General features: G+C 40.1%; 1 protein-coding gene across 1 annotated transcript in view; it reads left to right on the forward strand.

The window, feature by feature from the left end:
- Positions 1-23,079, forward strand: part of BACH2 (BTB domain and CNC homolog 2) — a 52,626-nt gene extending 29,547 nt beyond the window's left edge. The window contains exons 2-4 of the mRNA XM_018573522.1: positions 8,626-10,161; positions 19,729-19,935; positions 22,600-23,079. Of these exons, the coding sequence (XP_018429024.1) occupies positions 8,626-10,161; positions 19,729-19,935; positions 22,600-23,079 (2,223 nt within the window). The remainder of the gene's footprint in view (positions 1-8,625; positions 10,162-19,728; positions 19,936-22,599) is intronic.
- The last annotated feature ends 700 nt before the right edge of the window (positions 23,080-23,779 follow it).

The following is a 23,779-nucleotide window of genomic DNA, read 5'->3' on the forward strand; positions in this document are numbered from 1 at the left end:
TAAGCATTATTCATTCAAAAATATAAATAAATGAACACGTATCCATAAAAGAAGAATCGTGCATTTATTATTTCATTGCATTGGAGCCAGTAAAGCATTGTAATTGGGATCAGTGGATTGCGGGCGCAATGCTCTGACGGGCTTTCAGTTACAGGGATTGGAGGAACAGTCATTGGGCTACAAGTGCAGTGATGCCACAAGCATGTGTTTTCAGCAGAATACTGCCTAGAAGAACATACTGTGTTAGATGTGCTCTGATATCCACAGTGGTAAGCGTATGTGTTTCGTAATTAGTTTTTTAAATTACTGTAAAAAAATTAAAAAGAAATATTATGGGCTTAATTACCATTTTTTTGCAATAATCTTCATTTACAATGCGCATGCAATAAGCATTTGCTCTATTTGGAAGCATTGTTTAGATGTCATCTGGAACCATTAAATGTGTATTTTACAAGTGTATGGCTTTGTTTAATAGAGAAAGTCGGTGCTGTGGCTTTTTAACCAAGCTGTGCAATCAGGAAATCAGCTGTCAGTCATGTCTATGCATGGCCTACATGCTATAGGCTTACAGTATATTAGTTGGCATGGTGTTGAGCTTTCTTCCTGTACCAGAGCAACTGGTTGACCCATTGTGGTGTTCCAAGTTGTTGAGAAAACGGTTTGGTAGATAAACACTGAGTGTCCCTTTCTATGTATGGTCAGTGGGAGCCAGGCCAGACTGAGAAATGACTGTGCAGGCTATAGAATGTGCTACACAACATTTAGGATACAAACAATGAATACTGCCTTTGTTCTCTTCAGTAGTTCAGTCCAAGCCGTCTGACGAAATTGCTTTACTATGGAATGTTATGAATCAGTTACGAGTTTGTTTATACTATGTATGTATGTGCTAGGACAGGAAAATCCCTCCTCATGCCTTTCAGAAAGTGTAATTAACCACTTTACTGCAGAACGCTGCCAATCCTTTCTACAGCACAGTGCTTTTGTGCTTTATACAAGCTTGTGTAGCCTGGTTATTTTGATGACTTATACACCGGATGTGTTACTATTAGAAATCAGTGAATCAGCCTGGCAAGATTCATCCTGGATGTGTGGATGATTCTCGGGCAGAAGATATTCCCATTCTGGTCAGAATTTCTGCTTATTTATTTTTCTTTCCTTTTCTTTAACATTCTTAATAATGTAAAGAAAAAACATGCAAACCCTTATTTCCTAATGATTCCTGTCTGACAGACTGCTAATCATATTGATATAGTAAAAAATAGTTTATTACCTAAACACTTTTTTAAAGCCATGCTGGGCTGATCAAAAGCAGTTTCAGCTAATGAGTGAAAGCAATCGGTGAGCTACTAATGTATTCCAGCACACAACAGCTGTAGTACAGTCAGAAATATTACTCAATATACTTTAAATTAGTATTAAACCCATTTTGTTTTTAAAAAAGAATGCTCTCTATTTAAATGCATATTATTCATCAATTATAGTAATGGTGCAGTCCTCCTTTTGCAGAGCTTCTATTTGCCTCTAGCACTACAAAAGTCTACAAACGCTGCTCATTAAGAAAACATTGAGCACAGTTATCTAATTAAAAGCATGGGCTAAGGTCTTGTTACACAGCATTGCGGTAACTGACAGATCATCATATGCCAAGTGGTATAACTAGAACATAGGTATCCGTGCCCGTCCTAATACAGAGGGTAAAAAGTGAAACTTCAGTAGGAGGTGCAAAAAATAAAAGCGGGGTGGTGTAGGGAATGGAAAGTAATAGGAGGGAGAGAGGAGGAGCCAAAAATGGAAAAGTAATAAAAGGTGAACTAGAAAGAAAATGAAGCCGATGAGAAATCTGAAAAAGGATCACAGAATTCAAGGAGGGACTCGGAGGGTGGACGCATTTGCCTTTCATGATGAATTTACCTGATGGTGTGGAAGGAGTTTGGTCCTTTGCCTACTTACGTTATTCTAAAAGGTGTCCATCTTCTTTTTTTATTTCAGAAAGATGGAAGGTATACACAGGTAGGACAGGCCAAGGAAGAAGCTCGCATCAGGGTTCAGGCTGTGCAAGAGTCCTCCCCTGCTTCTGTGCCAGCCGGTTGTTTCCTGCATTCTGCAGGACCAGGCTTTCAAACTGACACCTCAGGGAGCTAAGCTCTGTAGGTGTGATCAGCAGGGCTCCTCTGTTGGTGTAACAATCAATCCTACTCTATATTAGGATGTTGCCAAATACATAGAGCGCAAGCGTTCCCCCAGGATAATTTGCAGGGTATGGCTAACACGGTTTCAACAGCCCCATATCCTGTTCTTTCTGTCAATCAATATGTTTACCCTAAAGCCAGTGGATAGTGACTCCCATTTCTTCACTGTGCCAGCTTAGCCACTGTACATGTTGACAGGAAAACACAATCCATCTCAACTGGGATTGGGAAAGGGAAAGGGATGCACTTTTCTATCTTCGCTTTGAGTACCAGCACTTCTCACAGGGTCAGTGAAGGGCAGTAGGAGTGAACTTCCTAAAGTGTGTGTTGTGCTATAAAAAAAATTCATCTCTCTCTACTTCCTGCTTCACCAAGCACATTCAAACTTGCAGAACTGAGAAAATTGTAGTAAAGAAGCCTGACAAAAAGGAAGTAATGCAGCCGGTCTATCTAAGGACTGGTAAGCTGCAATATGTTACATTTTGTTGTTAGGTTTATATACACTTTAAATGTTTCTGCAAATGGTAATGTGCAGTTACTAGAATTTAATGCACTTAATATGTCATGTGCAATACAGGTGAAACTCGAATAATTAGAATATCGTGCAAAAGTAATTGCAGTAAGTGCTGCAAAAGGGGCCCAAACCAAGTACTGAGTACATATGCATGCTTGTACTTTTCAGAGGTCCGATATTGTTCTATGTACAATCCTTGTTTTATTGATTGCATGTAATAATCTACTTTTTTGAGGTTGTGGATTTGGGGTTATTGGGGTTTTCATGAGCTGTAAGCCATAATCATCACAATTATGACTAATCACGGCTTGAATTATCTTGCTTTGCATGTAATGAGTTTATCTCATATATTAGTTTCAACTTTTAAGTTGCATTAGTGAAATAAATGAACTTTGCACGATATTCTAATTATTCGAGTTTCACCTGTAGTTGAGGCAACCTCTCCGGCAGTACTCAACTCCCTCTCTGGCAGAAATCACAGCCTCCAAACATTTCTTGTAGCCAACTAACACACTTTCTATTTTTCACTTTATAAACCATTTTCACCTTTCCTTAGTATAGGCAGGTTTTTATGTTGTCTTGCATGTACTGCATGTTTGAGATTAACCCACAGATTTGTAGTAATAACCTGGGAACTGTAAAAGTCCTCTCAAAATCATACAGGGCAAACAACACGTTCATGTTAATCACCCCCCTCTCACATATTTACTTTTCCTATTCTCTCCTGACATTTATTTGGGCTGCTGAGAGCAGGTTTTACGTTTTTCACTCATCTCTCTTTCCCTCCAGTCATCAGTAGTTTTGTGATTATAGCCATAAGTTCATTTTTTGTTCCATCGGACCACAACATTTTATTCCAAAATGCTTTTGGTTTATTTAATGATTGCTCTGCACACTTAAATGTTGACTTTTGCAATGAGATCAAAGATAAGGCTTTCTTCTGAAGATTTTCCCATGCGATTTTATTTAAACAAAAATCACTACACAGTAGGCTAATGCTCCAGTACTCTTGTAACAGTTACATTTCTTTCAGGTTCCTTTGCAGTTCTTGTCTTTAAGTCAGTTTCCCTTAACTTCCATTTCTTAATGACGATCTTGATAGTAACAGAAGGTCAACAGCTTGAGAGGTTTACACTTGCACTTACACTTCAATGATGAGCTGCCTGTGAGATCTGTAGTTGGCACTGACATTTTTGCTCTGTCTTCATCCAGGTTTAGCATCCTTGGCCATCTTGGTTGGCCAGGATGACATAACTCCTGCATATGTGCACCATAGCTAATTTATCCCTGCACCAATATATGCCAAGAATGTACACTAAGCTGTGTGTGCATAGCTCAGTGTACATTCTAAAAAATTTTGTGAACAGGAAGGCAAGGGGCTTTTATTGCAGAAGAAACAGTATGAAAGCGCTGAGCACATTGTTGGTGCTATATAAATCCTGTATAATAATAATAATGTATGTAAGTGCTAAAATTCCATAGTTAATTTGAATCAGGCATTACCAGAGCTGGAAACTGTGGCACTAACACATGATGACTGTTCCCTTTTTTCTTTTGTACTAATAAAGATCCTTTTCTCTTTCAGTATATAATCTCTTTCGGATATCATTCTGCCTTTCTCAATGTACTTTTAAATTTTTGTAATTCTCCCACTACTTCCTACTTGATACCAAAATGTCTCCTGATCTCACTTCCCTGCCATGTTGTGTTCCTATACACCTGTTTTCTCTGCTTTCTTGTTATCCCAGTTCATTAAATGTAATTATTGATAAAACCTGCACTTATTCACAGCCTATTGGCACCAACTCCCCTAGCTTGTTGCTTAGCAGTAATACTTGGTTTTGCTTTTTCATTTAAATCTTACTTTTATTCACTAAGCACCTCATGTTGTCTCTAAAAAAAAAACAAAACAAGGCAACTGGCATTCTTTCTTTACGCCTGGAGTAAAATGCTAGAGCAATCATATTCCCCTTCCCCTTGACTATTAAATTTATGTGGTCTACCAACAAACTGACTGACACCAGTCCAGATAATTCCGAACTCTGCTACTCTACCCACCCAGCTCTCCATTTAGTCTTCAAATATGTTTCTTTTCTTCACACACTTCCAATTCAGTTGAAACTTTTAACTTTTACTTAAAAAGCCATCTACAATCTAGCCCCACTACACCTTTCTTCACTTATTTCCAAATACCATCCCGGTCCTAACTTTTCATTCCATACACTCATTCATACCGGACGTTTCACTAGCCTCTCCCCTTCTTTGGAATTTTGCTTACACATGCCATTCAGCACTTAGCCACAGAAACTTTAATGCATACCCTTAAAACTCACCTCTTCATAATCTAACATACGTTAGTCACAGCTTCATCCTTCCCTGCCTGATAAAGCACACACTTTCACCTTATATACATGTCACTTATTTCTGGTACCTCTTCTTTCCACACTTACCCTCTGGATTGTAAGCTTGTATGGGTTTAGATTTGTCTCTCCTATTTTTTTCTGCAACTCTGCAGACTAATTTAAAAATGAAGCCAACTGAGGTCTTTCCAGTAAAAAGCAACCTTATGTCATAGATTTTACTAAGACTGTGTTTTACAGTTTGAGGAGTTTGATAAATAAATATAAAGTGTGTGTGTGTGTGTGTGTGTGTGTGTGTGTGTGTGTATGTATGTATGTATGTATATATGTATGTATATATATATATATATATTGCAGAGCATCCGTTCTTTGCATGTAGAAGGGCACAACAAATAGTCATAATCTAAGCAGCTGTAGAAAATTGTTGGACAACTTAACTTTTCTGAAGTTGTCCTTTTAAAGCATCCCCCCAATCCCCTTAGTGTAAATCACATTGCTAAATGCTTACCTTAAGCCTTGCTCTGTAGCTCTTCACTGTGCAGCCCTACTTGGCACCACACAGCCTATTCACATAAAAATTCTGTGCATACTGCACATGCATGTCACTAGTTCATTCCTATTGCTAAGTTTCTGGTGCATTAGGTCTGGGCCGCAGGTGTGTTGCTGTATTCTTAAGAAAGGGACTAACTCCAAGGCTTGCAAGCATCTGGTGTGTTGCTGTATGTTTAAATTGTATGTCCTTCTGGACGCTGGCTACTTTTATTCCCCATGGTCCCTGTGAGTGTTGTAAAGTAGTCACCACTCCAAGCTCACTCCTGTGATGGACTACAATCATGTTTAGTTTACTAATTTGTATTGAGATTGTAGTCCATCACGGGAGTGAGATTGTAGCACTGGCTACTTTGCAACAACCACGGCAGCCATGGAGAACAAAAGTAGCTACCCTCCGGAAGGAAGGACAGTGTCGGAACCAATTCAGAGATGATTAGAGGATCTACAGCTTAGTGATACACAAATAAGATAAATTTTTGTTAATAGGGTACTTGAATGCATTTTTAAGATTTAACTTCTGAATGTAATGTCACTTTAAGTGACCAAACTACTGGTAAGAGGGCCAGTGGTATATTAGGTTATGCTTTATTACATTATGACTTTAATACCTGGGCTGTTATCACGAAAATCTGTGATCTCGCAAGCAATTTTCAGAAGGAAAAAAAACTATACACAGAGTAGCCAGATTATTATGACCACCCCATCAGTACTTTGTTGGGCCACCTTTTGCCTTCAACACTGCAGCGATTCTTCTTGGCATTGACTCCACGAGATGTTGAAAGTTGATGCGAGGAATCTGACACCATGCCTGATGAATAGCACTGTCCAGCTCTGTGAGATTTGATGGTTGTGGAACCAGCTGCCTGATGGCTCTTTCAACTTCGTCCCACAAATGCTCAATTGGATTGAGATCTGGTGATTGTGGGGGCCACCTAAGCAAGGTAAAGTCTCCCTCATGTTCTTGAAACCACTCCTGCACAATACGAGCACCGTGGCATGGCGCATTGTCTTGTTGATAGGATGAACTTGATCAGCAACGATACTTTGGTATGTTGTGCTATTCAGACGTTGTTCCACACAAATTAAAGGGCCCAAATCATGCCAGGAAAACATGCCCCAAACCATAACAATGCCCCCATCAGCTTGAAGGGTTGTACTCATGCATGTGGGGTGCATGCTTTCATGCTGTTTCCGCCAAATTCTCACTCTGCCATCTGCATGATGCAACTGGAAACGTGATTCATCGGACCACATAACTTTTTTCCAATGCTCGACTGTCCAATCCTTGTGTTTTCTGTGCGAATTGGAGACGTTTTATCTTGTTAAGATAAAGCAAAGGTGTTAGAACAGGCATTCGGCTTCCATATCCCATACGATGCAGTGTACGGCGAACAGTGCGTTCAGAGATCATTTGCGAGGATAGTATTAAATCGCATTGTTTACCCATATCTTTAGAAAAAAATCACTTCTACTGTCGTGGTAAACAACCTGCTTCCCTATTTATAATGGTCTGGCCCTCTAGCAACTTCAGCGCAAAACTATAGCTAATTTGCCTACGAACGTCAGGTGGTCATAATAATCTAGCCACTCAGTGTATTTAAATTGAGAGCCAAACAAGATTATACTTTCCTCTAATTATTCTGAATTCATTCTTTCTGGCATTGCTATTTCGGTTCCAAACAAGTTATCTTGTGCCAAATATGTGTGATAGCATGTATGTGTGTGTGTATATAGATAGATAGATATCTATAGATATATCTATATATCTATATATGTATATATATGTATGTGTGTGTATGTATGTATGTATGTATGTGTAAGAAAAATGACACGAAATTATTTTTTATGTCAAATTCCTTTTCTCGAAGCATAGGGTGGAAAAGTTCAATAATAGAAGACTGTTGCCGTTGTTGCATAAAGTTCATAATGTGTTTAATTTAAAAGTTGCAAATGATTACAGGATATGGTATATCTTACAGAATGAGTCTATAAGATGCTTGATGATGACAAAATATAGTATATCTTACAGCAGAAATCTATAAGATGCTTAAGAAACGTGGCTAGGTAGTAAGTAAAAATAGTCCTAACAGGTGTCTGTCTATTTCAACGTGAGAATGGGGGTGTGGGCTTGATGCTGTGCGTGTATGTGTGTGGTGTGAATGAGTGTGAGTGTGTGTGTCGTGTGAGTGTTAAAGGGTCATCCCTCATCCTTTTATCCATGCTTTTACTTTAAAATAACCTATGTGATGTTTACCTTAAAAGTCTTTCTGATATAGCATAAGGGAGTGCCATACTCTAGTAGCTGAGTCATGTGTTCTCCTTCTATCCCATTTTGGGCATCATAGTCTATGTCCTGAGTAATGTGGTTTATTCTTCAAACTCATTTTAAAGGCCAAGTCTTCTTTGAGCAATCCTAACAACTGTTTCAACTATACTTAGGTCTGCCTTTCAGGCTTACTGATTTATTACCAATTGTAAACTCAAAATCAGCAGTACAGTAAAAAACTGAATCTCCAAACTTGGATAGATTAAAATATAGAAAATCAATCATCATTTAAGGTTCACACATACATATTTCAATATCTGGTTTTAACAGTATGTATGTGTATATATATATATATATATGTGTGTATATCCTATCTATCTATATATATAATCAGAATTTCATCCATGACAAAGTATGAATTTACCTGGCACATGAAAATTTGTTTTTAGCATGTTTTTATGACTCATAAGGACTGCAATTTAATGCTATCCCGCCTGGTTTCTGTCTATTTTTCTATCGCAGCCATGGCATGATGTGTAGAAGAAAACTGAATTAAATATTAAATGTAGAGTTGACTTGCTGGGAGATTAACTGCTTCTTTACTGTGTTTATGTATGGATATTGTAGCTGTCAGGTTATCTCACTACACTTGAGGGACTTCAGACAATTGCAGTGCTGATGGTAATGTTGGCAATTTCCCTATTTTTTCTTTCATTTTTTTCTCCCCTTTTTTTTTTGCAGGTCACTGCTAGAGGATTTGGTCCATTGTTGCAGTTTGCCTACACTGCGAAGCTATTACTGAGCAGAGAAAACATTCAAGAGGTCATCCAATGTGCGGAATTCCTGCGTATCCACAACCTAGAGGACTCCTGCTTCCGCTTTCTTCAGACGCAGCTTCTAAACAATGAGGATGGCTTGTTTCTGTGTAAGAAAGACACCTCGTGCCAGCTTGTGCACAATGAGACTTTTCATTGTGAAGAGGAAACCATGGAATCTGAAACCTCAAAGATATCCTGCCCCAAGGAAGGAATGCACAATGAGCCTTTTAACTTTGGTTCAGGTGAGAAAGCCACAGATGGAAATGAAGTCATTTTGCCTAATTCCAATATGCAAAGGGATAATAAGGAAAGTTTAGACAAGGATCCTGTAATCCGCTACCCACGTTATAAAAAATACCAGCTGGCTTGTACTAAGAATGTCTACAATACATCACATAGTACCTCAGGTTTTACAAGCACATACAATGAACATAACTCGGAAATAGGCCCAAAATCAGGACTTCCTATAAGCCAGATCAAAAGTGAGCCTCAAGAGGATGATAATGAAGAAGAAAGTGTTACGCTTTGCTTGTCTGGAGATGAAAGTGACATCAGGGATAAAGAAGGGGACATTGAGATGGTCAGGAAACAACCCAGCCCAACTATTATTGATAATCCTAACTGTGTGTCATCTCCTTCCAGTCTAAGTACTTTATTTAGTAGAACAAAAGGGGAGGAATTTATAGACTCACCTGGCACTTCGCATCAGCACTTTGTCAGAAGTCCTTCATGCCCTGTGGAAAAGGGAACAACTCAGGGTGACCATAAAACTGATTATATCCCTTACACTGGGAATTATGATTTGTCTAGCGAACCTCACAAAGATTCCTCTAACTTCCTCATGGCATCCCCTCTCCAAGGTTCTGGATCAGATCTCACCCCTAAGCATGAGATGGAACTGGACAGAAGAAGTGTCATTTTCTCTTCAAGTGCTTGTGACCAAATAAGCACTCCGGTGCAATCATATTCTGGTATGAGCTGCTTGGATAAAGAGTTTTCCGAGCATGTGCCAAAGGGTCTGTGGGCTGGAGCAAGCCAGTCTCTTCCTAGCTCTCACACTTTTTCCCACAGTGGGCTGGTAGCAGATCCGTTGCCAGGAAGGCTGAGGCCAAACACTAGTTGCCCAGTGCCAATTAAGGTATGTCCTCGTTCCCCACCTTTGGATACCAGAACCAGGACATCAAGCTCCTGCTCCTCATACTCATATGCAGAAGATGGAAGTGGTGGATCACCTTGTAGCCTCCCTCTCTGTGAATTTTCCTCATCTCCTTGTTCACAAGGCCCACGTTTTCCACCTACCGACCATCAAGAAGCTTGTTCAATTGTAGACTCAATATATAACCAAGTCAGACCACAGATAAAATGTGAGCAGTCGTATGGAACAAACTCAAGTGACGAATCTGGATCATTTTCAGAAGCAGACAGTGAGTCATGTCCTGTACAAGACAGGGGGCATGAGGTAAGAAATCTTCATACATTTGATATTACCTGTTTTTCTATGTTTGTATAAGAAAAAGTGCATGGCTAAAATGTATTTAAAAAGTAGCTAATTAAAAGTAAACTCTCAGAAGTCACAGAACCTACAAAACACAAAAAGGATAGGGTCAGACCACACCTGTGCCTTGCCTGTTGCTTAAAGAATCTGAAATGTGCATTGAGAATACTGACAGCTTTTTAGCAAAGTAATGTTTTTTGCCTTTACAGTGCTCAGACACAATACTCTGTGACAGCCAAAAGAAAAGCAGCCTTTGCCGCCCCCATACACGGAAACTGCCAAGCCAAATTTGAAGTGAACAAACAGAGGAGTACAAATGTTCACCAACTAATTTTTTGAGTTGTTAGACAATATTTGGCCCATGCCCGTTTTCTTTAGCCCATAAAATTGCATAATGACAGCAACATCAGTTTATTTAAAAGTCCATTTTATTAGAAACACATTCACTTGTTTATGTAGCCCTGAAAGTATTTTGCTAATAATGTGCTTCCAAGGGTCTTTTTTTTTTTTTTTTTAATTTAAACCAAAACCTATAAACTGGACTTGTATGCCTTATATTAATTATAATAGTGAAGTATATTGAACATTTATATTCTGATATCGTTTTGTAGTTAAGAAAGGAAAAAAGGAAACAACAGAATGTATATTTGTATATTTAGTGTCCTAACTAGGAATTGTATATGTCATGCAAGTTGAGTGACATATGTTTAAAGAATACTAGGGACCAGTGCCTACTGCCACAGAATTTAAGTATAGTAATAAATCATGTTATTTAGAATTCTCTTTTTTACTTTAATTTCTGCCTTGTGTGAACATCCTGCACCGTTGTTTTCTAATGTAGCAGTAGACATATGCACTTCGAGCCAACGTGGACCACTTGGTAGACTAACCTGGCAATTTTACTCCAGCCCAGTCCTGGCCTCATAGTCTGTTGAGGACTAATTTATTACAAAAAACACACATTGCCCTTTAATGCAGGTTGTACCACTAAATATGTTAATCTATACCAGCCTTCCCCAACCCTAGTAGTATACATTTATTTCTTAGAGTCAGAAAAAAAAAACACCTGGAGCAACTGTTGATCAATGTCTAGACAATAGACAGTGTGTGAATTGTGTCCCAGCCAAATGTGTGTGGCTATATATGTGGAGACAATCTTAAAGGGTATTTCCACTTTTGCAGACAAATTTGAGAAACCCCCTCTATATGTTTGTTATGTGTTCCTGTTTACACAGCTTACCAGAAAAGATTTCTTACCTTTTTTATCTGTTTCATTGGAGCAAGATTAAGCTGGGTTCACACCGATCGAATTTTGGCAGATTGAGAAGGAATCTGTCAAAATGTAATCAGTGGGTGGCCCTATTTCTTCGCCAGAAGTTGATCATTAGATCGATTTTTGCCAAAGGGACATGATTGAAAAACCATCAAGAGCAACATTGGACACTAGTAAACGAAGCTGAAAAGGACAGCTCAGTATAACCACTCCCACTCTTGGCATGTCTCTGTTTTCTGCTAGTGCCTTAGAGAACGGACATCTCCTGTGTGAGAGAAGAAAAGCTTTTCTTTATTTTATCAAGATTACTTCTTCATCTAGCAAGTTTCTTCCTTAGCTGCAGAGTCAGAAGGACCTCAATTTGCAGCTTTGTGGATCGGCTGATCCTCGGCTTTGCCATGGAAGCCATACCTGGACCCCACTGAGAAGAAGTGGCAGGGCAGGCCTGTAATCTGTCTTTTAGCACTGGACTCTGCTGAGAGTTCTTACTTAGGTTTTTTTTTGTGCAACCTGTGGGTCAGCCACAGAGTACCCTACAGGTCCAGGGCTGTGGTGCACCTACCTGGCGGAACCCTATTTCTTGGGCCCCCAGGGAATATGCCCACCGGAGGAGTGAAGCCTTTGGAGAGCAGCATGCTCTCCAGGATCCTGCATCCCCATCTGTGGCCACAATGATCCCAAAGTGCCCTATTAGGACTTCATCTGCACTGATTGGCAATATTTTCTCTACAGTTTCAAAGTGAGAGGAAACTGTCCCCATAGAAAGACTATGGACACTCTGAGCTTCCTCTCATTAACATTCAATGCTTTTACCCTTTGTTAGAACAGACAGTGTTCAAATCTAGTTTACACTGGATGAGTGAGAGGGTTAAACACTAACCCCCGTCTCCTTTTACCCCATCTATTTGTTATGATAAAGTGTCTTGTTTGTTCTAAAAAGTGTATTTATTCACCTGAGGAAGTTTAGCTTCTGTAAATGTGAGTGATTGGGCTGTGCGAAGAGATGGATACAACATTTGTATAAGTGAGAAGTACATCAGGGCATGTCAAATTGCACACATATATAGAGAGAGAAATTGTAATTATGACACCACTATTAGAGTAACTCCTTAAAATATTTCTTTATTGGAAAAATTAAGTGTGTTTTTCCAATAAAGAAATATTTTAAAGGCGTTACTCTAATAGTGGTGTCATAATTACAATTTCTCTCTGGTTATATAAATATTTACAGGTCTCTTTGCTGTCCCAACCTGTGACTGAACAGTGAAGGGAGAAGCAGTAGACTGAGGAGCTCATCTTTCTTACTCTTCTTTCTCCTCCTATTAGCATGCTCCTTGCACTGTAGCGCAACTGAATGGCTGCCTGTGTTGCTTCTCCCTGGACCAGTCAGAGCTCTGCTGTGCAGGGACTGCAAGAGATTGATACCAAGTTAAATTTAGGTACTTGTATTCAGACTTTAAATAGAGATATCACTGCTCCGATTCCTGCACTGGTTCCCCTCCCGGGAAGCATCAAGCAGGCACCAAGCTCGTTTGTGCTCCAATGTCACGTGAGACCAAAAAAACAAAAACCTGCACTAATTGTTTCCACCAACTATCACTTTCACTCCTTTTGCCCATTTGGCTTTTTAGTAGATTAAGCCCAAAATCTTAGATTCAGTCCAAATGGGTAAAACGAGTTACAGGCAGCTGGGTGAAGGATGGGGAGGATGAGTGTGACTGGCATGTGAACATACCAATAAACGTGATATTCGGTAGATTCAAAGAATGCAGCTTTTTTTCTTTTTGTCTCATGCTAGGTATTTGCCTTGTTTGCATTCGGAAAAAAAAAATCAATGTAAGGGTATATCAACCACTTGCCGTCCGCCCGTTGTAAAAAAACGGACGGACGGCACTGCTGCATTGGCGGGTTGCCGTCTCCAGACGGCATTTTTTTTCTGCTCGCGCGCGCCCGCTAGCGGGCACGCACAGATCTGCATTTGTCTTTTATATCTGTCTGGAGTTTAGCTTTGAAGCAAGCAGACGCAGTTCCAATAGGATATACACTGTACGCTTGTTATTCTAGCTACAGGTAAATACTATATGTCCTTTGTACTAATTAGAGAAGGTTTCCCCCCTAAGCAATATAGTATCACTATAGTTGCCAAGCAATCAAGATGATCTGTGTACATTGCAACACTCCACATCATCAAGTCTGAAGTTGGTTATCTTGTGTAAAGTGCAGTGTTCTCTGGGATTATTTGGGTGTCTGATTCAGCTGATATATACTACAGAGGTACAAAGTCTGCTATGGACTGGTTGTGTGAAAGGGAGAAAAGTACACATCCTGCAGCCAGAACTTCCACACTGATATTGAGTGGCCAACGCTGCTCTTTTAATCTGTTGTTATTGTGCACTCTAACCTAGTTAGCTTGCTATGATTATGTAAAATGCTAGTTTTTAAGGCACACCAAATGAAAGAATATTCTTTTGTCACTACAATCTTTAATCTGTAATGTCAGAGCTTCTTCATACTACTAACTGTTGATCTTTCTTAAAGCGGAAATAAAGTGTTGTTCGAAGAAAAAAAACAAAAAACCTTCAGAGGTGTATAAGTATACACGACATGTTAGCACTTTATGGCCAACTTCCCTTACAAGTGATCCCCTCCAGCACTGCACTGTCTGTGTTCCCTTCCATCTTCAGCCGGTCTTCTTCCATGTTCAGTGTTTTTGGCCTCTTCACTGGCCGGGCTGGGATAATGTATCTCCCCTGCATGCAGAGGGAAGTTACTTAATTTTGGCACAGGACTTTATTGAGCCCCCACACTGGGCTTCACATGTGTGCTGCCCAGTACACAGAAAAAAAAATAAAAATAGCTGACAGGCAGGTAGAAACTTTTTTTTTGCAGAAGAGTCCTACATAGTCGCTTATCTTAAAAAAACAACCAACTGCCTGCCGGCTCTCAACCTGTGTGATCCTCAGAACCCACATTTGTCCTTGGTTATTTTGTTGCAACTCAAGTCGCACCTCACTGGAACGCACGGCATTGTGGTACCAGTGCAGATTATTGAACTGTGGGCGGGAGGATCGTTCGCAGTGTGATTCGCTTTGTTCCAAAATCCAAAACAGTAAAGTACAAAACAACAGTGTTGAGTCCCCTCCCAATTCATACCTAACCCTAAAAAAATGTGTTGTCCCCCTAAGATCCCTTACCCAGACCGTTGATCCGAGCAGCAGCCCTCCTATAAGCCCGACCGTCCCCCCGCACCATACCAGGCCACATGCCCTTGACATGTGGAGGGTGCTATGCCAGGGGGAATCCCCTGGAAAAGCACCTTGTCCCCATGTCGATGAGGACAGGGGTCTCTGTGGGCAGGGGGGCTTATAGGAATCTGGGTGCCCCTTTTTTTATTGTTTCTGTGGACTGTCAAAAGTTTTAAAAAAACAAGTCGCTTTTTTTTTTCTAATGTCACTTTGCTGCAATTAAAATTCTTTTGTAATTACTTAACACATCCGAATAACGGAAGGAATTGGCTTTCCCAAAAAAATCCTAAAATTAAAATGTTTTGCCGCCACACATGTCCACCATCCATTTGTGCATTGTACAGCTCCCTTGGCGCCCTGTAGAGGTGACGTCACTCTAGTCCAGGCACAGGACACGTGAGGGAGCTGTAAGCAATGCACATATGGATGGAGGTCCCTCCAGTCCATAACTCCATTCCATACCATCCGATCGTAGACTGACACTCGGCACCAGGCAGCATATTTTGAATGGCTGCTTGGCGCGAGAACTGGCAGTGCTGCATTAGGGGAAGGCTGAGGAGCCTCTTGCCTAGCCCAGTGGAAGGCACACGGCGACCCACCAAGCATGAGGTTGCGACCCACCAGTTGAGAACCACTCAAAAAAATGCACATGAACCTTAACTGAATGACATTTGGTATCACTGTGACACGGTGACACTGTGTATCATTAGCAGTTTATCAGTCATTTATTTTTCACCTTTTTTTAATCTTTTGTTGCATATTAGTGCTTCTGATCTCCTGCAGACTTGTTGCCGCCACTTTCTGCTCTTACATGCATGTGCTCCAGTGATGGTTGCAAGGCATTTGTCAGGGCTGTTTTTTATGTTAGTTGGCCATACCTCTGTAATATGAAATGGTCACCTGTAGTGTCCATGGTAAGCCTGTGTAATGGTGGTACAATGTAGAAGTATAACTTGGAGATGGGTACATGGAGATGGACCTTCATGACAGGATCACCAGATATTTTTAATGAAAGCTGCCGATTTAAACAGATGGAAAATGACCTGACAATGTAGTAACATTTTAAAGTTTATATGAGATTTACACTTTAACGTTCCCGGATTATTTGGTCCAATATTGAAACATTCAATGTTTAGGATGGGAAATTAAAAATTATCTGACTTGTGTTATACCTACCTCGTTATCCTCCCTTTTCCCCTCTACCTCTGGAAATATAATTTGCGTCTAATGTCTTTCTAGTTTGTTCAAGCAGAAAAAGAGACAGAAGAGGAAATGGTTGATGGCTAAAGCTGTTGAACCTACATCGTTTAGGACCATTGAATATTTTTTAAAGAAATAGCCTGTTATTTACTCTTATTTAATGGTGCTCACATTCCTTATTACAATCTAGGACAAAGTCAGTCCGAGACCACATGCTTTAATATGGGGTTATCAGGAGTTTAGAGTTATTTTAGGTTTGCTTTAAGAACTCAATGACCTAACTTTCATAAGCGTGTCTCAATAATATGAACAAGTCGTATGAAATAAACCCATAGCTTGAGCCAGTTTTAGAAATAAAATCAGTTGATTAGCAAAAGTGAAGCACAGTGTACTGTTGATAAGGTTGAGATAAATAACATAACTCATCTAAAGGCTTCACCAAGAGTTTTTTGTTGATCCTTTTAAAATAGATAACCACATGAGGAATTCTATGAATTACTTTATTAGTTTGACAATAAGGTCTAATGGCTGGATTTCAGAAAATAAATTCACACTTTGTTCTTTATTTAAATAGTTTGAGTTTCTGATTTGTTTTTTACATTGGCTGTTCCTTAGCATAGGCAATTAGTGCCTTCTAGTGGTAAATGTAGGTACTGCATGCATGTATTTTTTATATTCTTTCTTTGTTATCAGATCTATCAATGTATTTATTGATTGATTGATTTTAATTTAAAGTAATTCTTTCCATTAGGATAAGCAGTAGTACAAAATTTTACTTCTAGAAACATAGTTACATTTTAATGTATAGTGACAACAGGACAAATTCCTAATGTTGAGCTGTAAAAGACTTAATGATTATTAATATTGGATGGGATAAAATAATGTAGATCACTGTATGAAATGACATTATCACACAGTACATGAAGATCTCAACATGTCATCAGGACTTTCTGCACAGGCTGCAAGGTAGGTCCACATATGAGCTCTGTAAACACATAAGCCTTTATAATCATATTGAAGGATCTTACAAATCACCTAAAGTTATTTTGCAAAAAAAATTACGCTCAGTGCTTATATATTCAGAGATATTCTCTGTAATGTCTCTTTAATATCTAGTTCACTGCAAGGGGTGCATCTTAAAGAAGCTAGGATAGCAAAACTGATGAGTACAACACATAACCCTGTAGCATCCCATTAGATTTCAGTTTGCTGAGGCTAGATTTACTGAATAGGGCTGTATATTACAAAGTAATACAGATGCATAAACATACTAAAGTCTGATATTAGAAACATGGTACATTGGCTTTTGGTGGGGCTTTCCAAGCCCCCAAAAAAGTTAAAATAAACAATGTTGCCAGGAATTCATGACCTTTCTATCTCTGTTGGTCATTTTGACCCTAATATTAAACAAAATTCCCATTATTTGAAACCTTAAAGGAGAACTATGGTGTTAAGTCTTTTCCCCGTAGTTCTCCTTAGGGTGACGGGAGGACACAAACTAGCGCCCTCCTGTCACCCTAGGCTCAGTATACTGAGACGCTGCAGCTGAAGCGGATCCCGACAATTATGTCTGGATCCGCCCAGCTGCGTGACTGACAGCTGGCTCTGCCTAGGAGATGGAGCAGCTCAAACTGCCTAGAACATAGGAGATGGAGCAGCTAAAAATTCATAAATGCTGATTTTCGAGAGTGTATTACAAGCAGGCAAACAGCTCTTGCCTGAAAAAACACTGCAGTTTCCTTGACTACTTTTCTCAGCAACTATTGCAGTTAACTAATGATGTAGATATACATGGGGTTTTTCTTTTGGAGTGCGATTTCTACCAAATCTTTCTTAGCAAGAAAGCCAAGAAAGCATTACTTGCTGTACATCCCCGCTTGTGAAATTTTCCTTGGTGCTTAGAGGTTGACCTACCTGTGAGTCCAGCACAGTAACTGTGCCTTCAACCCCTCAAGCTCATCTAGATTAAAGATTGAAGATTATCTATCAACCCCTTTTGTAACGGTGTCCCTACTTTTATAGGTGGTCTGTATAAAAGTTCCCTTATGTTGGTGGTCAGTGTAACTGCCGCCCTGTTAATTTGATAGTGAATGTAAAATTCTGCTTACATCAGTACTTAGTGTAAATGTACCAAAGGGTCTGTGCAAAGTAGTCTGCTCAAGTCACTGTCACACCAAATCATGTATGAAATTTCTGTAGCGTGTGTGTGTTTGTATGTATCTATGTGATATATATATATATATATATATATATATCAGCAAATACGACTAATCCCCAAAGTAGCTTTGGGGGAATAAAAAAAAGCTCTCTGACTACAGAGCTATTTTCAATTCAGTTTGACACTGCTTATATAGTTGATTTGGAACATAGGAGATGTTTGGCACCTAGGACTTACCTAGTCACATTTGTGGGACCTGTATCTTGCTGTCCATATAGGCATATATGAATGAGATGTAAATGATGCTCCCTAGGTGCAGTGACCGCATACTATATTCTGTTATAAAGGGAGCTATTTTGGATGTGGATATGCGTTTTCTTGGTCAGTATAAATGCTCACTGTGCATTAATGGATAGTGCCAGGGTCCCATTTACATTAGTGGTCTGTGAGGAAAGGTCCCCTTTACCTTGGTGTTCTGTGCAGAAGGCTTGTCATAGACTCTACCGGTCAGTAGAAATGCCCCCTTTACACTGACATTAGTATGGCACTAGTGGCTCATTTAGGGCTTGTTCACCCCATGTCCAAACCAGAACAGTTTCTTCCCGGTCCAAAAAAGCACCCTAATTTATCCCTATATTTTAGGGCTCTGTTCACACCAGCGCAGTCCGTTCTGATCCAGACAAAAAAAATACTGTTCGTCTCCTTTTCTCTGGTCTGGAATGCCCTGGAACGCATGGAAAAAAAACAGCACTGGCACAATCGCTGTAAAAATGCACAGCACAGCGTTTGCATATCTGGTCCAGACATGGTGTCAACATAGCTTTAATGCTGCTTTGGAGACCTGTGCCCCTACATGGTCTTGCACGCTGGCGGTCAGCAAAGATGCAGTGTGGCACTGTCAGTCCGTGGCAGTGATAGCTCACTCACAATGCTGCAGTGCAGACACATTCACAAGTAATTTTAGGTGCTGCTGCTATGTCTTCTTTTGTTGGCTGGAACTATATTTGCACATGTAGGTAGACCATTCCATGGAAAAGTAGCCCGCCCTGTCTGGTCCAATGTATCCGCACACATTTGAGGATGAAGACTTTGGGTAATGTGTCCGAGAAAGAAAACTCTGTTTGTGTGTCATATTAGGGAGCATCGGATTAAAGTATGGGCACTGGGTTCTGTGGTTTTTAGCTACACGTTGAAGCTATACAGGTGAAACTCGAATAATTAGAATATCGTGCAAAAGTAATTGCAGTAAGTGCTGCAAAAGGGGCCCAAACCAAGTACTGAGTACATATGCATGCTTGTGCTTTTCAGAGGTCCGATATTGTTCTATGTACAATCCTTGTTTTATTGATTGCATGTAATAATCTACTTTTTTGAGGTTGTGGATTTGGGGTTATTGGGGTTTTCATGAGCTGTAAGCCATAATCATCACAATTATGACAAATCACGGCTTGAACTATCTTGCTTTGCATGTAATGAGTCCATCTCATATATTAGTTTCACCTTTTAAGTTGCATTAGTGAAATAAATGAACTTTGCACGATATTCTAATTATTCGAGTTTCACCGGTATTATACAAATGCTGTTCTTATGAAGGAGCAAAAGACACATGGCATGAAGACCAGTTATCAGCTAATCATACTTCTTCTGTCATGCAGGTTAAATTGCCCTTTCCAGTTGATCAAATCACAGATCTTCCACGCAATGATTTCCAGATGATGATAAAGATGCACAAACTGACCTCAGAACAGTTGGAATTTATTCACGATGTTCGGCGTAGAAGTAAAAACAGGATAGCTGCCCAGCGCTGCAGGAAAAGGAAACTCGACTGTATTCAAAACTTAGAATGTGAAATACATAAGTTGGTAAGTAGTCACTTGATATTGGGAGGACACGTATCACATTGGCGAGATAAGGTAAAGATGATAAACTGTTAATAATGGAAATCTGTAAACACAGAGCGGAAAGATGAATTCTGCAAGCAGGTATGGGATAGGGGGTAGTGAGGAATGTGAAGGGAAAATGACTCTTACTTTAATATTCTTACTTGCCTAATGTGCTGCTTAATGGATCTTTAGAGAAATCCAGCTAGTCTGCCTCACAATCTCTATTCATGAGATCTTAGCTTCTAAGAAGTATGTTTTAAATTGTGCTAGACATGGGTCGCAGAAGTTACTAGAGCCAGGGCTTTTAAATGGGAATCAAGTGCCTGTAGAACCACATGAGTGCCTGGCCTCTTCAGCTTCTTTTTATTGTGTACTTCTGCACACTCAAATTAGATGACATCTTAACCAGAATTGTGCTGCACATTTCTTTAGACATCTAAATTAAAAATACTAAGGCTGGGTCCAGACTGTTTTGCTGTGGCAACTTGCAAAAACTTGTGTTAGACGCATGTCTTTTTGGTGCATAATGCATGTATTTGGTACGTTTGATGCTTTTGCAATGCACCGTAATGACCAGCATTACAAACATTAGCGCACATGCATTAAAGAAGAACTTGGAATAAAGAAAAAACTTATCCTTGCAGTAGGGCTACCCCCACACTGCAAGGGGCAAGTGCTCGTTTTGTCTAGGGGGCTCAGATAAAGCAGTTCTACTGACCTGTACCTCAGTCCTGCAGCGGTCAGTGCTTACCTCTCTTCCCTTCTGCTCTGGCTATGGAATGTCCCTCGGCATCCTCACGTCTAATGCAAGTCAATGGACCTGCATAAGATTTGATGACGTCAGTGGTCCTTAGACCACCAGAGCCCAAAGAAGACGAGGCTGCAGGGACTGGTCTAGCCGCCCGGAGGGACAGAGGATCAGGTAAGTAAATCTGCTTTATTTGAGTCTCCTGGACAAAATGAGCATTTCAAGTGACATTAAAGTCAAAGATATTTTTCCCTCCCCCTAATGTTAGTGTAGGGACTTAACTTAAAAGATGTTTCTCAATCCAATCTTCTTCTGTCCTGTCGTTTTCATCTGTCCCTCCAGTGCTGCTGCGGGTCTCCGATCCATCGCCGACTCTTCTGTCCTTGCTGGCACTTCCTGTCCCACGGTATCTGCATGCGGGTGCACGCCGCCCATATACTTACCTTGTGTCTCTCCTCGTCTCCCGGCCGAAAATGTGAACTGAGCATGCGCCCGCCCCAAGTTGCTTTGCGGCCGCCCCAGAATTTTCACATTTTCGGACCGGAGCGCTTGGGGAAGACGCAGGTAAGTTTAAACCGCTTTTAAAGCAGGTTTGTTTGTTTTTTTACACTTTTTGCATATATCTACTGCTCGCTAGCAAAGACACCAGACACCAGGGGGTTTAATAACCCTTTAACCTTTGCAGTGTGGGTTAGCCCCACTGAAAGGGTACATTTTTGATTTCCCCAGAGTTCCTCTTTAACACATCGCAAAAGTGTGAGTGTAGCCTAAGCGTCCGTTCACACTAGCCTGTCCAGTAAAATGGAGATTTTTAGAGAGCTGGCTAGTTTGTTTTGACTGTAAACTCCATTCAGGTCCCTGCACAGCATAGAAACTATTGTGCCATTTCTATGTGCCACAACAGTGACTGGTGGTGGTTCGTTGCTGAACATGCCAATCACCGCATCTAGTGTGAATGTGCTCTAATGGTTTCTCAGTAATCTTGTTTAAAATCAAAGCTCTGAACACGTGTCCCAGCTTGATTTAGAAACTATGCAACCTTTATCCTACATTAAACACAGCTGGCATTAGAAAAATGAGATACACAAGAATTGTAACAGACTTTTTGTTTACAGTCATGTTTACTTTTGACTATTACACAGCCTCATGGACATTGACTGGGTTGTTGAGACCACGTGATCAAATAACACAAAAATTACTTTTGACCATGACACAGTCTAATAGACTTTGACTAGGCAGTGGAGACCGACTGATCAAATTGGAAAAAAAAAACAAAGCTGTTTATTTCTGCATTGAAGCATCAGTTTTGTTTTTCCCCCTTTACATAGTTTTACTACATGTTGATCCTGCCAATAGATCTGGCCAATTCTTGTAACAGAATGACAACTTTATTCCTTCAGCAGTGAAATGACTGAAGCATTGTCACCTTGTGGGACAGTGTAGTTTTTGATGGACATGTAGTTTTAGATTACAGCTGCAGTTCTTTTCTTTCGGAAAAGGTTTAAACAGTATTAACAATAAAAGCCGGTCATTGTAAGCACTACTTTTATAACGGAATATTGTATACTTGCCTATCGATCATTTCCTTTCCTGGCACCAATATGGCAGCATACGAATGGGTATAGCCCTGCCCCATTCGTATGCTGTCATGTCGATGTTAGGAAGCTATTATTACAGGTGTTAACCACATGCAGATACCAGAATGCAATATTTTTCACTATAGTGTGCCATTAAATAAGATTCCTAAAATCTTTATTGTCTCAGTTTGCCTAATTCAATCAACAGTTCCTAATTTTTAATTTGTCACTAGAACTGCATCAACTTATACTAATGTGTAAAAATAGCTTTGAATATGGCTGTCTTCCGTCTGATGATATCACATCTTGTCCTTTTAGGTATGTGAAAAGGAAAAGCTTTTAACAGAGAGGAACCAGCTGAAGGCTTGCATGGGAGAGTTACTGGACAACTTCTCTTGCCTGTCCCAGGAAGTATGTAGAGATATCCAGAGTCCTGAAGACATTCAAGCCCTGCACAGGTACTGTCCTGTCTTGAGACCTTTGGATTTACCCACAGTTGCTGCATTCAACCCTTTACCAGCAAGAGGAGAGCCAAGCCTTGTCACCGCTCAGGAAGCAGGAGATAACATGCAGTGCTGCAACAATCAAGGCCCAATACAGCTTGGAAGCCACTCAGTTTATAACAACATACCTGAAAATTGTATAGCAAGTAGAGGACTGGAGGGATCTGACCATGGTACTTACTCAGAGAGGGGGGCATGTTTGGAACAGAACAACCAAGCGGTGACAGTGGACTTCTGCCAAGAAATGACCGAGAAATGTACGACAGATGAACAACCAAGAAAAGATTTCTCCTAGTTGTGATACATGATATTGCTCTATGGCCAAGCAGAAGTCACCAGTCAGCCATTGGCTGCCACTGTCTCCAGAAAGCATTGTTGGTGCACACTACAGCAGTCTTAGCAGCAATACTGTTTTATAAGCATTTCCCTCCTCTCTGAAAGCAGGAGATCCCTTCATGATGGTGCTATACCTTGCTCAGGCAAGGAATTCTACAGTGGTTACACTGTCCTCTTTGTGTTCTCCTTTACTTGTTAATGTATTCTAACTTCAGATCTTAACAGGGATGGACTATACACCCGTGAGGACCCAACAGCAGCTTTTCTTCTCAGTGACCCGTGTCACAAAAACCTCTCAGGAATTTCCACAGAATGTTCATTTGTTTTCATTGAAGACTGCTAATCAAGGTTTTATAGGTAAACTGTACATAGGTTCTATATCCATATGCAAAAAGTCCACACATCCCTCAATTTTCACACCCTAAAACTGGAAATGATCTTTTCTCTATTGTACACATTCCTTTTTTATGTCTTCAATGCCACAGACTGCTTTTTTTTTGTTTTGTTTGTTTATTTTTTTTCCCATCCTGACACTATCGTCTATCTTCCACATGTTCTGTCTATTTAAAGGCAAGTATCTAAAGTTTCTCCATAGTTTTCTCATTTGCATTTGTCTTTAACATAGCATGACGCCAGTCTCTTTCAGTTAGGCATTTTGT

Source organism: Nanorana parkeri, unplaced genomic scaffold, assembly GCF_000935625.1.
Source record: "Nanorana parkeri isolate BGI_ZX_2015 unplaced genomic scaffold, ASM93562v1 scaffold2411, whole genome shotgun sequence".
NCBI lineage: Eukaryota > Metazoa > Chordata > Amphibia > Anura > Dicroglossidae > Nanorana > Nanorana parkeri.